This window comes from Antedon bifida, chromosome 4 (assembly GCF_963402885.1).
Source record: "Antedon bifida chromosome 4, ecAntBifi1.1, whole genome shotgun sequence".
NCBI lineage: Eukaryota > Metazoa > Echinodermata > Crinoidea > Comatulida > Antedonidae > Antedon > Antedon bifida.
In genome coordinates, this window is record NC_136229.1 from 28,516,283 (window position 1) to 28,535,760 (window position 19,478).

Sequence of the window (19,478 nt, forward strand, 5' to 3'; positions counted from 1 at the left end):
GGATGCACTATTACAGTACATTACTTTGTGGTTAATGCATCTCTAGTCTCTTTTAAAAATATTTATGCCTTTCCTTTTAAATGAATGCTTATAGTATTCTGTGCAACTAAATCAAATTGTATTATTACTGTATGTAATATAATATAGTATAAAATTGTGAATTTACATATTTTCAATTGTTTTTAATGTTTTCATACAATTATTGTATGACTCTGGTTAACAAAAATAATTCAATTATTTAGTAGTAGTATTGACGTACAGTACAGCAATTGAATATACATACATTGTTTAGAGATGTGGTTGATGCACCATTAGTTAAGAGATAGTTTACTGTCTCTAAATTAACTCCAGAACTCCTTCTTAGATATAGATGTAGTGGTGTGTCTCCATCCTGCAAAGAATCATAATTATCAAGCAACTAGTCAGTCAGAAATTCATTCTGCACATGTTCAAAAAGACTGCTACAAAAAATATGCTGACCGCCGGTACATTGTGCACGGTATTGTTGACTGTTGGTTAATTTTACGCTGCAGTATGTCAATTTTGTTCAAATTCTGGACTTCTATAACGTTATATATGGATATTATATACAACGAAATGGAATCTACATTTTAATTTAGTGGCAGAAAAAACATTTACTATGAAATTAAGTGTGTTGCCTGAGCACCTAGGGCAACAATCCTGGGTCTACTCTGGATATAGATGTAGTGGGGTGTTTCCATCTTAAAATGAATCATAATCACCATTTATTATCCGGCCATTTTGTATTGTGACTGTATGGCTCTGATTAATAATTTTGCTTTTTTTTTCTGTAATTTGCAAATGTATCTTTAACAATGTGCAATATAATATGATGATAATAAACCAATACTGTGTTATCTCATTACATTATATGCGCTGTCGTGATACATGTTTTTAAGATGTTCTATTTTAAAAATTGTTAAAATGTTTGTTTGATGTGTTTAATGCATCTGGATGTACAAGACTGTTCAGTATCTCTAATTCAAATTGACCACCCCACATCAAAGCCAAACTTTGTAATGAATAAGCTAAGATATAGATGTAGTGGGGACGTGTTTCCATCCTGAAATAAATCTGAATTATTAAGGATTATTGGTTGAGAATTACATGCTATAAAATAGACATGTTGCAACATTAAAATTTAAATAAAAGGCTATATTACTATTACTACAAACATTTGCAATGATTATGATTAGACATGTTCAAGGTTTACATTATTTTTGTTAAAATGTATTGTACATTACTTTGTTTGATGTGGTTAATGCATCTGGATGTACAAGACTGTTCAGTATCTCTAATTCAAATTTATGATAGCCAAACCCTTTAGTGAATATGCTAAGATATAGATGTAGTGGGGTGTTTCCATCCTGAAATAAATCATAATTATTAAGGCTTATTGGTTTAGGATTACATGCTATAAAATAGACATGTTGCAACTTCAAGATTAAAAAAAGCTCTAGTACTGATCTACATTTGCAATGATGATGATTAACTATTTAAAAACTATCGATTCATATTAAATCAACAATTTATAATTAAGTTATCAGTCATATGTTTATTTCTTTATTGTATTTTGCAAATGTACAGTACTGTATGTTTCCCGCTTTGCAAAATAATAAAGATGAAACACAATACTATGCTATGTCATATCATTGGGTGCACTATACTTTATTGCCATGACAGGAAAAAAGAATTATACATGTTCAAGGTTTACATTATTTTTGTTAAAATGTTTTGTACATTACTTTGTTTGATGTGGTTAATGCATCTGGATGTACAAGACTGTTCAGTATCTCTAATTCAATTTTATGATAGCCAAACCCTTTAGTGAATATGCTAAGATATAGATGTAGTGGGGTGTTTCCATCCTGAAATAAATCATAATTATTAAGGCTTATTGGTTTAGGATTACATGCTATAAAATAGACATGTTGCAACTTCAAGATTAAAAAAAGGTTCTATTACTAGCCTACAAACATCTGCAATGATGATGATTATTTATTTAAAAATTTATAATTAAAATATAAAATACAATATGTTTATGTCATTACATTGGGTACACAATACTTTAATTGCATGATAGGAAAAAAGAATTAAGTTTAATGTAAAAAAAAATTGTTAACATTTATTGAACATTACTTTGATGTGGAAAATGGTTTCCAGTGAAGAATGTAAGTAACATGAAACTAAGACGTGTAAAGTATCAACAACCCAAATGCAGAGTTGAAAGATAAAGAAAAAGTGCAGTCCCATACCTTATCTCGCTTCTAAATGAATAATATTAATAATAATTTTGAGAATATGTAAATATCTTTGTAATTCAGCTTTGGCTGCGATGACGATATTTGAAATAAATGAAATGAAAAATGAAACTGTTCAGTATCTCTAATTCAAATTGACCACCCCACATCATAGCCAAACTTTGTAATAAATAAGCTCAGTTATAGATGTAGTGGGGACATGAAATAAATCATACTCATTAGATGCTATCAAATTGCCATGTTGTTACTTCAAGATTAAAAAAAGCTCTAGTACTGATCTACATCTGCAATGATGATGATTAACTATTTAAAAACTATCGATTCATATTAAATCAACAATTTATAATTAAGGTATCAGTCATATGTTTCTTTCTTTATTGTATTTTGCAAATGTACAGTATGTTTCCCGCTTTGCAAAATAATAAAGATGAAACACAATACTATGCTATGTCATATCATTGGGTGCACGATACTTTATTGCCATGACAGGAAAAAAGAATTAGACATGTTCAAGGTTTACATTATTTTTGTTAAAATGTATTGTACATTACTTTGTTTGATGTGTTTAATGTATCTGGATGTACAAGACTGTTCAGTATCTCTAATTCAAATTCAAAACCACTCATCAGATCATAGTCAAACTTGAATAAGCTAAGATATAGATGTAGTGGGGTGTTCCCATCCTGAAATAAATCATACTCATTAGGCCTACTGGTTTACTGTTGCTACTTTAAGATTAAGGCTCTAGTACGATCTACAAACATCTGCAATGATGATGATTATCTATTTAAAAAACTTCAATTCATATTAAATCAACAATTTATAATTTAGGTACAGTATCAGCCTTATGTTTATTTCTTTATTGTATTTTACAAATGTACAGTATGTTTCCCGCCTTGTAATAAAGATGAAATACAACAATATGATATGTCACTACATTGGTGCAGTATGCTTTAATTGCATGACAGGAAAAAAGAATTAGACAAGTAAAAGATTTAAATAATTTGTTAAAATGTATTGTACAAATTTTGATGTGGTTAATGCATCTGGATGTACAAGACTGTTCAGTATCTCTAATTCAAATTGACCACCCCACATCATAGCCAAACTTTGTATTGAATAAGCTAAGATATAAATGTAGTGGGGTGTTTCCATCCTGAAATAAATCATAATTACTGAAGCTTTATTGGTTTAGGATTACATGCTATAAAATAGACATGTTGCAACTTCAAGATTAAAAAAAGCTCTAATACTGATCTACATCTGCAATGATGATGATTAACTATTTAAAAACTATCGATTCATATTAAATCAACAATTTATAATTAAGCTATCAGTCATATGTTTATTTCTTTATTGTATTTTGCAAATGTACAGTATGTTTCTCGCTTTGCAAAATAATAAAGATGAAACACAATACTATGCTATGTCATATCATTGGGTGCACTATACTTTATTGCCATGACAGGAAAAAAGAATTAGACATGTTCAAGGTTTACATTATTTTTGTTAAAATGTATTGTACATTACTTTGTTTGACGTGGTTAATGCATCTGGATGTACAAGACTGTTCAGTATCTCTAATTCAAATTTATGATAGCCAAACCATTTAGTGAATATGCTAAGATATAGATGTAGTGGGGTGTTTCCATCCTGAAATAAATCATAATTATTAAGGCTTATTGGTTTAGGATTACATGCTATAAAATAGACATGTTGCAACTTCAAGATTAAAAAAAGGTTCTATTACTAGCCTACAAACATCTACAATGATGATGATGATGATGATTTATTTTAAAACCATTAATTCATATCAAACCTACAATTTATAATTAAAATATAAAATACAATATGTTTATATCATTACATTGGGTACACAATACTTTAATTGCATGATAGGAAAAAAGAATTAAGTTTAAGGTAAAAAAAATTGTTAACATTTATTGAACATTACTTTGATGTGGAAAATGGTTTCCAGTGAAGAATGTAAGTAACATGAAACTAAGACGTGTAAAGTATCAACAACCCAAATGCAGAGTTGAAAGATATAGAAAAAGTGCAGTCCCATACCTTATCTCGCTTCTAAATGAATAATATTATTAATAATTTTGAGAATATGTAAATATCTTTGTAATTCAGCTTTGGCTGCGATGACGATATTTGAAATAAATGAAATGAAATGAAAAATGAAACTGTTCAGTATCTCTAATTCAAATTGACCACCCCACATCATAGCCAAACTTTGTAATAAATAAGCTCAGTTATAGATGTAGTGGGGACATGAAATAAATCATACTCATTAGATGCTATCAAATTACCATGTTGTTACTTCAAGATTAAAAAAAGCTCTAGTACTGATCTACATCTGCAATGATGATGATTAACTATTTAAAAACTATCGATTCATATTAAATCAACAATTTATAATTAAGGTATCAGTCATATGTTTCTTTCTTTATTGTATTTTGCAAATGTACAGTATGTTTCCCGCTTTGCAAAATAATAAAGATGAAACACAATACTATGCTATGTCATATCATTGGGTGCACTATACTTTATTGCCATGACAGGAAAAAAGAATTAGACATGTTCAAGGTTTACATTATTTTTGTTAAAATGTATTGTACATTACTTTGTTTGATGTGTTTAATGTATCTGGATGTACAAGACTGTTCAGTATCTCTAATTCAAATTCAAAACCACTCATCAGATCATAGTCAAACTTGAATAAGCTAAGATATAGATGTAGTGGGGTGTTTCCATCCTGAAATAAATCATAATTATTAAGGTTTATTGGTTTAGGATTACATGCTATAAAATAGACATGTTGCAACTTCAAGATTAAAAAAAGGTTCTATTACTAGCCTACAAACATCTGCAATGATGATGATTATTTATTTAAAAATTTATAATTAAAATATAAATACAATATGTTTATGTCATTACATTGGGTACACAATACTTTAATTGCATGATAGGAAAAAAGAATTAAGTTTAAGGTAAAAAAAAATTGTTAACATTTATTGAACATTACTTTGATGTGGAAAATGGTTTCCAGTGAAGAATGTAAGTAACATGAAACTAAGACGTGTAAAGTATCAACAACCCATGCAGAGTTGAAAGATATAGAAAAAGTGCAGTCCCATACCTTATCTCGCTTCTAAATGAATAATATTAATAATAATTTTGAGAATATGTAAATATCTTTGTAATTCAGCTTTGGCTGCGATGACGATATTTGAAATAAATGAAATGAAATGAAAAATGAAATGTTAATGCATCTTGATGAACGAAACTGGACAGTTTTTATAATTTAATACCACACTTTATCGGATGATGAGCTAAACTCTGTGTGATGGACTATACTCAAATATAGATCATAATGTTCTTAAGCCTACTGGTTTAAAACTAGATAATATAACATTTTTGCTACTTTAAGATTCAAAAAAGGCTCTAATACTGATCTAAACATCTGCACCAATAATAATTTAAAAACCATATAAATTCATATCATTCACATCGTTACATTTTTCTATTAAAAATGGTTTGCAACTAAATCAAATTGTATTATTCTGTATGTTATATAATATAGTATAAAGTTGTATTTTTACACATTTTTATTAATATATATATATTTATATTCTAAATCGGTGCAATTAGGAGACCAATTATTATTAGATTAGATTTACTTTTTGGGAATCCTGTCAATATTCACCAACATAATTACTTTGAAGAAAAGACTCAAGTCATATCATGAATGTTGACCCATTTGGATTATGGACAGATTTTTATAAAATTTGTTTAGCTATAAAGTCTTACTAAAACAAAATTGGTAATTCACAGGGCATTCTGATAAAGACATTTAACTGTTTCTTATGATTTAATTCTTTTTATATTGTATGTATTATGCGACTCTAATTAATAAAGAAATTCAGAAATTTCAGTCAATCAATCAATCATTTAATGTGTTCCAAATTAAATTAATTAAATCAATGTATTTGTTTTTTATTAATTTAATTTATAATTTAATAAATTTTCAATTCAAGCTGTGTTTTTTGATCTGAAATGTCTAATACCTATTATTGCAATTAAAAATGTTGGCTTACCGTTAATAAACTATTTGTAAAATTAAATGTACATACATTGTTCGGAGTTGTGATTGATGCACCGTTGGTTACGAGACAGTTTATTATCTCTAATTCAACTTCATCACTCCTTCTTAGATATAGATGTAGTGGTGTGTCTCCATCCTGAAAAGAATCATAATTATCAAGGGATAGATTGGTTTCTAGATGAATACAATTGGCCTTTACATTTGTTTCTGTATTTTGCAAATGTATCTTCCACAATGTGCAATATAATGGTCGTGATCCCTGTATTTTAAGAAGACTTCAGACTAGAAATGTAGATAACAAATTGGCATGTTGGTACCTAAAAAAAGGGCTCTATGTGTGAACTACCGTAGAAGATACTTAAAATACATGATGAATTCATTTAATTATATTCTTTTTCAAATAAATATTTAAAAAAACATAAAAATGTCTGGTGACTCAAATAAACCAAAAGGAGTCTTAAAGTTGAGTCTCCAAAAGAAATGTAAACAGGAATTTTTTTTTAATATCGTTAGAAAGAGTAAGATATTGCTTCTAGGAATCCTGTGAATCCTGTCTCTGGTTGTGTTTTTTTTTCTTATTCCTTTTCTTTTATGTATCGTTTTGAGGCAAATGAAATGAAACTATATTTCTTGTAAAATGTTCATTAAATTTCAAATATGAATGGTACATTATTCGGGTAAATCTCCATTTAAACACTTTTAAGACGATCTTTTCAGATTATGTACCTAAGGTTTAACAAACCAAGTGACATGAACATTCCCTTAGACGGTGGGAGGAAATGGGCATTTCATACTGTATACAGTAAGTCTGGTTCCACATTTAGTTAGTAGTAGTTAGTAAGTTTGACAATATAATTGCTGCAGTATTTAAAATTTGGTGGGACAAGAGAAAGATAGTTGACCTAAAATTAATAAAGGTTTTACATGTTTAAGGATAGAAAGAATTGCAAACACTTTCTTGGATTTCACATGATAATACCAAGTTGACTAATTAAAAGTGTCTGTTTTGATAGATCTACTGTACATTCTCTTTTATTTTCACCATTAAGCTTCTATTTTTCGAAATAAAAATGTAATCAATTTGTATAAAGTAGTACAATAAATTTGTTTAGTTTCCTTAGTAGCTAAATGTGAATGAATGTAAATAATATATTTTTATAATACAATACATTTATTTAATTTTCTTGGAAGGTAAAACTGAGAGTTAATGAAAATTAATGTATAAATAAAAAATTCTTTTACACAACAACAAATCCAATAAGTACTGGTTTGTAACTAATTATAATGTAAATAATGTAACTAAAACAGTTTGTGTATTTTGTGTTCTCTTCTCTGGTTGGTTCTGTGCATGTTCTTGTTGTAATGTGTAAATGCTGTCCGTTCCTTGATTCTTTGAAAAAGTTACATATGTTTTATATTGTGTGTACTATAGGTATGTTGTTTTATGTTGGTATACATTTTAAAATGTATGGTTTTTTTTTTTTTACTTTCCATACCTTATTGATGGTTTTCACAAGGTGTGGTTTATTCATACATATTTTTTCAATTTCTTGCAATCCTTTTTCCCCCAAAATAGCCTCTTCCAATATATTTCTAAAAAAAAAACAAAGCATTCAGGGACAATAATTGAATTATTATGATTTTCATTTTCTAAAGAAAGTTATATTTTTAAATGTTATTGTATAGAAATTTATTAATTACTTACCTTTCCATTAAGAAATCTCCTTTATGTGCTTCCTTAAAATCATGAAAAGTAAAATTAGTTTACACACTGTAATGTACAATACTTCATGTAATCGATAATTACAATTAATTAATGTGATGAATATAAGATAATAATAGTTCAAGTTCGAATGAACATAATTAAAAAAAGAAATCAATACAAGAGGTACAACTAGTTAAATTCAATATATAGGTGATTGGCATACAGTATAGGTACTGTATATCATTTTTTAAATCTGTTTTTTTTCTAATAAGGTTAGAATCAGATACAGTTGCCCATTATGACCACCGTTCCAAGCATCTTCCAGCTTTAAGCTTGAACTATTATGTTTTTACAGTATATTTTGCTAAATTGTGTATGTACTGTAATCACAAATTTTGCATAGAAAAAATTATGGCTTTGGGCAGATTTACTGTATCTCTGCAAACTTCTCACTGTTTCTATCTTTGTGAAAATGTTGAGCACCTTTACTCTAGATCAATTGATACATAAATGTCATACAAATTATTACAATCTTGATTGAGTTTCTACCTGATTATAGTAGAAACATATACATGGTACAATTTGCATGAATGAATATACTGTAGCAGGCAGACAAAATTACTACCATTGTTACTGTATATTGAAGCATCTGCACCACATTCCAATGGCATCATCATATTTTTTCCTAGATGGGATTTTATTTATTAATGGTAGCTTTCTTACTTTATGATTATTTAAACATTCTTACGGACCATTACCTGTACCTCTGTTTCTCTAGAGCTGGAAGCCTCTTGTAAAGTCAGATCCCAAGTCGGATTCGACACAACAGTCTTAATTGACTTGGGTTTTATATCTTCCTGTGGTTAAAAACATAATCATTATTCAAAACATATTTCAAATATGTAACTTATGGGCAAAAAAAAAATACGAAGAAGTATACAGTGTAGTAGTACTGCCTAATAAAAAAAATGTCTAGAAACATTTTACCGTTTCTTCTTTGTGATGCAATTCAAACATTTTAACTCCATGTCGTATATTCTCAATTTCAATTGATTTCAATCCATAAGTCTTCAACAGAGTCTCATCAGATGTCTTGTTGATCTGAGCAACAGAATTCAACTGTAAAAGAATAACCATGTTTACAATGGAAGTTACTGTTTGTTTGTCTGTCTGTAAGATTACTTACAAAAATACTGAACAGATTTTGACCAAATGTTGATCACATAGATAGAACTTAGTCCACAGAAGACTCCATTTAGGAATTTTCTATTTCTTTTTTTTTTTACCATATTTAATGAGGGTGATCCATCCAGCAATTGCTGATCATTAGGGACCCTCCGAGGTTCACAAGACAAACATATACACAAGATGCTCTACATAAACAAAGTCTTATTACAAGTCTTTGGGAGTGGAGTTGTAATTTTGTCCTTAGAAAAAATCATGACATGTGACAGGACTTGAACCCAGGAGCCTTGGAGTGGTAGCCAAGCATCATAACCACCAAGCCACAACTCCATTCCTGTTTTAGCGCACATTTAATTTTTGACAGGATTTGGATGCGAACAAATTTTTAAATGTCTTTTCACTTTCATAAGCAGGGGGTGCATTTTTATTAGGCTTTGATGTGGATCTCTGATGCAAGTCCTTCTATGTCGTTTGTCTATGATAATAGATAAGAACACTATAAAAAGAGAATTGCAAGTAACTTAAATTAGTCGGAAAAGATATAAAGAGGGTGACAGTCCTGATAGAAAATATTTAAAACAATTATTTTTAAGCAGTTCAGTCTTAGGTAAAATATTTGCTACTGTAATGAATTGATACAGACTTCGTATGATGCAAATTAAGTTGTTTATTACTGTATAGTAATCATGTACAGCTTGTATTCAAAATAACTATAGCATCAGCATATTACACTGGGTACGCAGTGAAAGGATTGGAAGCAAAATACCTGGCATACTGTATATATTACAAACTACTGGAGGCATATAGTAGATTTACACATTGAATTTAAATGTGTATTCACTAACTTTTTTGTCTTGAAGGGCATCTATAGTTTCTTGCCTAACTCCTTCTCGTAACATATACTGACGTATTCTTGACTCCATTATCTGTGAAGACACAACATTAGTTAATAATTGTGTTTAATTATCAATAAAAATAGTACATATAACTTTACCAAACTACAGTAGTAATTTTTTTTTTTGGTGAGTAAAAAAACTATAAAATCAAAGTGGTCCTCCATACCAAATACTGGGAAGTTGCTTTCAAGTTTCAAATGTTAGGTATTTCACCTTTGCACTGTTTCGGTGTAGTTGGGTACAACACTTGTTAAAACCGGGGGAAACAATTTTTTAAATGGAAAAAGGGAGCAAACTGAAAATCATTGCCTAGTTGTTATGACAACCATTCAAGTATCAATTCATAAGTTATTCTTTCAGCGTGATTATAATTAAAGATGTATTGTCCCCCAGAAACATGAAAAATGAAGATTAATTAAATCAGACTTTGAATAGGTTATTTTGTAGTTTTAATCAAGTTAATCACTTCTGTAGAAAAACAAATTTAAAAAAATTATGTTTTCCCTTATAAAATGACTAAATAAATGGTTAAATTCAACCAAAAATCCATTGGCTGGCAGCCAATTTGACTATTTTTTGCTTTAAATTATAGTTCTTTCAGGTAAATAATTTTTTTCCGATCTAATTTTTGGTCAAAGTGAATAATTATTATGTGAAATTAAAATGGCAAATTCAAAAAAAAAATTAAAATAATTATTTTTTCAGGGGGACAATACATCTTTAAGATTAAGAAGTCAATAAGAAAATAATTAAATTAACGATTAATTATGAAAACTGAAAATGTTCAAAAAATGTTTAATAATATTAAACCATAGTTAAATTGATTATGTTATCAATAAAGTTTGTCACACATTAGTGGTTAAATTGTTACTTGAATGTTATTGTTAGTGGTTGATTGTTGGATCAGTGGGTACTGTAATGTTTTTACCTACTAATTTTGCTGAAAATGACATGGTCTGTTACTATTATCGAACAATTGAGATACAACATTGGTACAATGACTTTACAATACATTGTTTTGATCAATTGCAAGAATGTGTAACATCATTTACAGCCGTGTATATTATTGACAGCGAATGTCATGCATGGCAGTCTACTACAGTATACTGTGTAATCGGCCTTTGTATTGAGCCACAGCCTCTTTACGACTCATACGCCAACCTTGCTCCTAGACCAAAACCCAAATACAGTAAGAACCCAATCGCTGAGAAAGCTGTCGGTGATGTTGAAAGACGAACTACCCCAACTCCCGGCCCGCCCCAACTATGCTCACAATTACCATGGCTTGCTCTATCACAGCCAATCATGCAAAGAGTCAACGGCTCCAACACGTCATTTTTCAGCGCTTTGGGACAATCTTTTAATTGCGCTTTATAAATCGAACAACACACAACAATAAGCTCTGATATTGAAGATGGTGATCTTGTGTATGTGTACGTCTTAGCCGATCGTAATAAGTCAAAGGCCCATCAACTTTATCTTGTAAATTGATGGCACTTTAGTCAGTACAGCTTACAGAGTCAAACAAACTGAATGCTACAAGGTATCCTCGTCATAATCTCCTCAATCGCACTCAGGAACTGTGTTCGAAAGAGGACTCAAACAGCAAAGATACCATCTTCCAGAGAACAGGCTCACTAAAATACTAATTAAGCTGACAATCCCAGCCGATTATTCGTGCAAAGTTGATCCATTGCCTACTGTACCAGTGCCGACTATGACACCTGCTCCCACTACTTCATGACGTCAAAGTGGGATGTTTCGACCCGAAAGTGGGCCGAATCGTCCCACCAAAAGTGGGCCGAATAGTCCCGGGCCGAATCGTCTCAGGGCCGAATCGTCCCTGAACCATATACGGCTGGCATTGTTGTTTTTACGAATGCATTACTGTTTGCTTTGTTAATAAAATTACATTATTGTTGACGACTGCATTCTCAGAGGACAATCGAAGTATATATTGATCGAAGCGTTGAGACGCTATATATCAACATACATAATATTGTTATACCTCAAATATCAGTTATTCAGTTGTTTTATTTGTATAAGTATATTGTCCAAGTTGGCGTAACGGTATGTTGAATGCAAAGTGAATGCACATCGATAGTAAACTTTTGTCTATTTTGAAAAAAAAATCGAACTTGAAGAACACAATCTCTTCTAAAGTAGTCAGAATAATGAATGAACAAAATGTATACAAAAATAATACAATTCCATTATTTGTTTGTTTTGTTGTTAAAATGTATCTGCTTTGAAACCTTCAACGCCAAATCACCTTTACTTAATGAGTTAATGTCGATTAACTTGTACTTAACTAGGATACAATAAGATTTAAGTGTAATTCAATTGCAGTTATGTAAAATGTAAATAAAATTGCACTTAATTCGAATGTACAGAGTATTGCATTATCATAATGAAGATGAATATAATTCCACTTCAGTGCAATATATTCGACTTTTAATTTAGTTATATCATCATGGAGGTAACCTCCGTGGTAACTAACTAACTAAATTAATGGCAAGCCGTTTTATCATATTATTGTATGATAAAACGATACGATACAATCTTTAAGATGGCTTCCGGAGAACAAAATTCGTGTAGTTATACTGTAATAACAGGCCTAATCTCCACTCCTTATTATCCGAATAAAAAAGCAGTTCGTAATGTAAAAACTCACCGTACGTGCAGTATATTAGTTCTCTATGATTTCAAGATGTCTGCGTCCGTTTAATAATCAGAAAAATGTAGGTATAAACTGGAATAGCTAAATAACAGCTACCAAAAATCATTTATCAGGATCATATCATACTGTTTTTTACGAAAGAATACAGTGTCTTGGAAATGATAAACAATGAGGCTAGCCAAGCGTAACATCAAACAATAACTACATAATAAGCACATTTATTATGCATTGTATTGATTTTAGTAGTACGGGGCGCCGTTCATAAATACAGTGTGCATAGCCTCTACGGTTTACGAGTAACTTATTATGGCTATAGGCCTATCGTATAGGGCCTAATTCTTGATCGTCGACCTTCGAGCACATTTTTCTTAAAATTACTCTTGTTTTCAATTTGCTGAATGGATAGGTTATTCCAAGCCTTAATTAGGCCTATGCCTGTATAAAAAAAGTTAAAAGCAGTATATTATTTGATTCAGATTTAGGAACTGAAAAACCACTGCCACTAGGACCTATTTCTAGTATTGTACGGCTATGAAACTTTTCAGTCAAATAAGGAATCAACGTTTAGCTAATTATCCATAACTTACCTATTTGCCTATATCGTTCGTTAGTTTCATGCTTTACAAGATTCGTCACAGGAGAACAGCGGTGTCAGAACCATCATCAGAAATGACATGTGATCAATTGAATGTTCCAGATGATGATTATTCAAGATTTAAGGATGATCTTTTAAAGCACCCAATGAAAACAAGCTGCCTTGAAGACTTCATTAAAAAGCTGAATAATAAATTGAAACCTTAAAATTGCTATTTCTCAATTGGATGTCAAATGATATTTGGAAGAATCTAGGAAGATCTTTTCTTTGATCAAGAGCAATGTTAACATTTCAGAAATCATCAGAAATGCAGAATCCATGTTATTACCAATCACCAGGAATATCAAATCCATTGTAATGAAGGGATATGATAAAGCGTTTGAAACACGACTGTACCAATTTTTATGAGACTTAATCCTGTCCGTAATGGTGTGCTTACGAAACAGATGCTCAATCGAAGATCTGACAACGTATCAAAGGAAAGCATTATATTACTACAATTTAGGAGGTGAAATAGTCTACCCTGATGGAAACCACGACAACTGTTTAGGAAAGCATGCTCTGTCTGTAAAATTCCATTATTTAATGGGTAATGACAAAGCCCTGCTAAGAGCTATAGCAGATTTTCAAACTGCATTACCGGAAGACGAACAACCGTTCATTCCATATGTGGAAATTTCTAGAGATGAAAATAAAGATTTGATTTATAGGTCTTGGAAGATTGATGACGTATTTCGATATGCCATCGAAGGGGACGGGGACGTTAGGTTTTCTTTGGACATAGTTGTTTATTATATAATGGCAAGAGTAACACTTAAGTATGGCAATATTCACCGTGCCACTAGAATTTTAGATGGCTGCTTGAAAGAACTGAAAGAAATACATACTAATGCACATATTTTGATACAAATTATTGAAAGTTTATTAGGTCTAGTTATGGTTATGAAAATGATATATAATGGTACTATATAGTGAAAGACTCGATGGTGTGGTGGTCTGTCGTGTAATCTTTTAGCCATGTGGAGATTCCTGAGATGTTAACTAAATACCGTTATGTATCACTGAATTATTGGTTGATGGCCTAGCCATAAGAAATTTGAAATGCCCAAACTAATGTACAGACTTATTACTGTATTGTGTTATTTTGAATAATAATAATACATTTTTATTAGTCACTGTCAAGTTGTAACTATTATATATTATATTATTATGTATAACTTTTAGAGAATAATAATACTGAAGTAAAATACAGTATAGAGAGTGGGGGATGGGATGCAATAAAGCAAAGAAAAGGCAAAAATGTTAAAGAATGTTTAAGTTTAATTTAACTTCATCACTACATTAACAAGTATTGTATAGTACAATATGTAGCCAGTGTATGGAGTCATGTATGCTAATACAAAAATTGAATATTTCAAGTATTGGCAGATAAATATCCCTTATTACCAAGTCTACTGAACAATTCACTATTTGTTGTGGGATACAATAAGAAGGCCTAATAACTATCTATTGTAGGCCTATTTGGCATTCGTCTAGACATATTATATCCTTGTATTGTATACTGCATTCACCATATTTACTGAAGGGATACACATCACCGACTGTTTAATATATTCGTTATTCTACATTATATATTCATTATTCTACGTTATTCTACATTATTATATACAGTATGTTGTATCCTTTGTATTATTGTATTGCTTTATATTGATTTAAAAATCGGCCAATCAACAATTAGAGACAGTTATCACGTGCTTCTCTGATCAACGCCCAGGTATATAGTGAAACATCATTATTGTAATTCTACTCTCATTACCATATTATTGATTCGTTTGGAAAAACCCATTGCCGCCATTTATTTCTCTCTCAATATGTGCGGTTTTATAATTTGTTTTTAAATTACAAAATCTGACGTAAGTAACAAATTATTTAGTTTTTAAAAACTGTTCTGTTTTCTTTATCTAACCTAAACAGGTAACACATATGTATCCCACAATAGTTTGTTATATCGTATATTATGTTAGTAGTCATCTTCGAGATAGTACAAACGATCCTATTGATTAGAATTACTAAATGTTAGAATACATAGCAACAGTCTGTGTTTCTTTTCAATCACATAGGGAGATACATAGGCCTATAACATCTGATTTTTCAATGTGACAATAACCATAACCTGACACACTTTTTTTGATATTGTATAAAATTATACCTTTCTCGAAATAAAAACATTAAATAAATTGGTCAATCAAAAGTTTGCTGTTTAAATCTTATTATTAGCTCCGATTTTTACAGAACCTGAAAATCGACAATAGACAATGGGAACTTGAGTTCCTAGGCCACACTAATAGCCGATCAACAATCTTGCTAACAATTTGGTCTTTAGTAATTCATAACTACAGTATACATTTTAATAATAAACCAGAAACAAAGTCCTATCATGGAGCTATAGCTCCATGGTCCTATCAATGTGAACTTGAACAATAGTATCAAATACACAATACCCAGTTTCATTTTTAACACACCGAGTTTGTGGTGTTGTGCAGATAAAAAGCTTTTACGTTGGCTATTTTTGTAACGGTCCATTAAACAAATCCAGGTACCATACATAAATATGGCATATATTGAAACTTTGTTATATTGTGCTATATCAAACGTGACTACATTACATTATACATTTGTTTACTTTTTATTTTGCAGGTGCATGTTTAAGTAAAACAATTGTGAACAAAATTATATTGTGATGGTGGAAAATATGAACACGAGACTAGTGATGGACGAGTTTGCAAATGACGTAATTGCATGTAAAACATTTGAAAGATTGGCTCAAATATCTTATTCAATGATTTTTGAAGAGATATATAACAATACAGAGAAAAACCAAATAATTAAACGAATGTATACCAGTGGGAGTTTCTGTGAAGGAATGCCTAAATACATTTTGGGTGATGTAGACATGATGGCTGTGTTATCTTCTGCGACAGTGTGTTGGCAACATCCGAAGGAAAAAGAACCAATCAGCACACAAGTGTGTGTTATAGCTGAACTATATAAAAATGAACCAGCATATTTGAAACTTAAAGTATTGGATGAAAAGAGCATTCAAGACGGTTTTAAAGTGTTTGACGATGAAAGCGGCAGTTTCGTTGATGAAAATGGCTTTTTGAAGAATAGTACTTTGAAGGAATATGCTATAAGAACAATGGATTTACCTTCATCTGATGGTTACTGGAACACTAGCTATAAAGATTATTTAGAGAGTAACTGTGTTTATGAGGATGTACATTATTCTGGAGCTGAAATACACGGACCATCACTACAACAGCCGTCTACAGCATCTGACCTATCAAGCGATTTAGTGCATTGCTTATCATGCCAGTCATGGCCACCTATTACTGACAACTTTTTTACAAGGCAGAGGGCAAGTAAATGGCCATCACAGGAGTTATTGAACAATATCTCAAGTCTAGAATGTCTTGTAGTTCCCGTTGGACGTCATGATAGTGACACAAAAGACAGTGAATGGCGATTGTCATTTTCTGTTGCCGAGAGAAAGCTCATTCAAGAAATGCCGGAACCATTTGCTGGCTGTATGTTTGCTTTGAAAGCTATCAAGAAAAGACGCAAACTGTTTGAGTCTCAAGAACCTACACCATTCTGTTCGTATTTCATCAAGACTGCTTGCCTATGGATGTGTGAAACTATTTCATCTGACAACACCATGGATTTAATTAGAAAAGTGCTAGACTGGCTGATTAGTTGCTATCAGAAGAGATATTTGCCACACTACTTTATTCCACAGCAAAATTTAATTGGTCATTTATCGGATGAACTTTGTGACGACGTGAGTAAAATATTGACAGCAACTAAACACGATCTTTGGGTGATGGTGATGTCAGGTATTGCAGGTGGCGAAGTATCTTTAACAGGTGACATCAGCCGTGAGATATGTGTTAAATTAGATATTGTAGACGTACATGAAAGTGGTGACTACTCAAAGTTTAAGGCTGATCTTTTGAATCATCCAATGGCTTCAACATGTCTTACAGAGTTCCGAAATCGTTTGAAGTTGAAACAAGATATCAGTACATTAAAATGTTTTTTCTTTGATATGGGGCTAATCTCTTGCAAAGTCCTTTGCTGGCTGAACAACAATGTTCCCATTACAGAAATTATCAGAAATACAGAACCCATCTTGTTACCAATTATTAAGGATATTAAATCCATTGTAGTGAAGGGATATGATAAAGTGTTTAGAACAACATTGTATCAGCTTTTAGGAGACTTAATCACGTCTGTGCTAGCGTGCTTACGAAATAAATGTCCACTGAAAGAACTGAGGAAGTATCAAAAGAAGCCCTTGAATTACTACAGTACAGGAGGTGAAATGGTCTACCCCAACGGAAAAGGTGACAATTTCTTAGGAATGCGTGCTCTCTTAGTAAAATTCCACTACTTAATGGGTAATGACATCGATTTAAAAGAGGCTATTGAAGATGTTCGTACTACTTTGCAGGTACACAGACATCCAAACATTTCTCTCATGGAAATAGAAATAGCCGATTGTAGAGATTTGGTTTATAGGTCATGGGAAATTGATGGTTTATTTCAATACGTTACTAAAGGTCATAACGTTACGTTTACGTTAGAAGTAATTTTTTTCTATATAATGGCAAGAGTGGCACTTACAAATGGCAATACATACGCTGCTTCTCATTTCGTAAATGGTATGAATTTATTTCAACTAATACACAGTGATGTGTACATGCTGAAAACCATTATTGAAAGTTTATTAGGTCTAATGCAGGTTATGAAAATGATATGCAATGGTACCATTTAGTAGTATGTGAAGCTACTATGGAGCTAAGTTGTTAACTTCTATTGACGATAACATTAACTGCATATTCAATGTACACTTAAAGTTAAATTTAAGAATCATGTACAACCTAGATTATGATATTAAAATAGCAATACGCCTACTTGAATGTTTATTTAGAAAAAAAACACGTTTTTAAAATTGTTTATTTTTAGTATTATTTGATATATTTATATTTATTGGAAAACTTTTAAATATTTTGACTTATCTGACTGTCCTTCACTTAAAGGTCATTCAATTGAAGATTAAACCTCTCTTGTTTATGTACTGTATATACTTTCATTTCATATATTGTATGCCTATTTTATTATTATATTGTACACAAGGTTGATTTTTGTTGAAATAAACTGAAGTCGTGAACATTCTTCTCTTTCTGAACTCGTCATGTAAAAATGTTGGTGTTTACTTCAGTTAGCAACTCACTTTGTTACACTAATTCGTGTGTTAATACCTCATCTTGTGACCGTGTCCATATTTCCCGAATATAAAATTGTTTGTGAAGCTACTGTGATATTATATTTTGTAATACACCTGGTTGTAATCTTGCAATTTGATTGGTTAAGTACGCATCAAGTGGTATTCGACATTTAGTCCGAATGTTGATAATTAACTTCTGCGCGGCGTCTATTAAAAACTGTTCTACATTAGTCCGAATGGTGATAATTAACTTCTGCGCGGCGTCTATTAAAAACTGTTCTACTCTGCGTCTAAAGTTAGAGCACTCGAGTATTTATTAGTATTTACTTTTTTTTATTGTATATTATGTTACTTATTATTAAATTGTACAAAATGTTAATTGTATTTTTCTTTTCACCTTTCTCTTGCTATGAACTCGTCATGTTAAAGTCGTTGATATTCAGATTAGGGCAATTATTTGTAAGTTTGCAATGTGGGTGTTACTTACACTTCAGTTAGGAACACCAACTCAGCTGTTATTTCCTGCTAGATGGGCTCATAATATTAGCATTTATGTAAAAAATAGAAAAATTCTACTTTAAAATGGGCTATAAAAAGATTTTTTTAAATAAATTCTGCATAACAAGAAAACAGACACACTTTATTTTTAAGCATCCAGGTTTTTTTTTTATTTGGCACAAACTGGGTATCATTGTTGATTTAATCATTTTGTATAGATAAAATAGAAATTT

The 19,478-nt window shown here is 30.9% G+C and overlaps 2 protein-coding genes and 1 long non-coding RNA gene across 3 annotated transcripts in view; 1 reads left to right on the forward strand and 2 right to left on the reverse strand.

Annotated features, from left to right (window-relative positions):
* Nucleotides 1–19,478, reverse strand: part of LOC144839308 (uncharacterized) — a 193,594-nt gene that overhangs the window by 13,571 nt on the left and 160,545 nt on the right. The window lies entirely within an intron of this gene.
* On the reverse strand, nucleotides 9,140–12,983 carry LOC144840474 (uncharacterized). The gene is made up of 3 exons (XR_013611921.1): nucleotides 12,857–12,983; nucleotides 10,132–10,212; nucleotides 9,140–9,220 (listed from the first exon to the last, which is right to left on the reverse strand). It is a non-coding gene; the product is annotated as an uncharacterized LOC144840474 (long non-coding RNA).
* Nucleotides 15,152–18,556, forward strand: LOC144840222 (uncharacterized). The gene is made up of 2 exons (XM_078695961.1): nucleotides 15,152–15,370; nucleotides 16,155–18,556. The coding sequence occupies exon 2, from the start codon at nucleotides 16,198–16,200 to the stop codon at nucleotides 18,292–18,294; it is 2,097 nt and encodes a 698-aa protein (XP_078552087.1). The 5' UTR covers nucleotides 15,152–15,370; nucleotides 16,155–16,197; the 3' UTR covers nucleotides 18,295–18,556.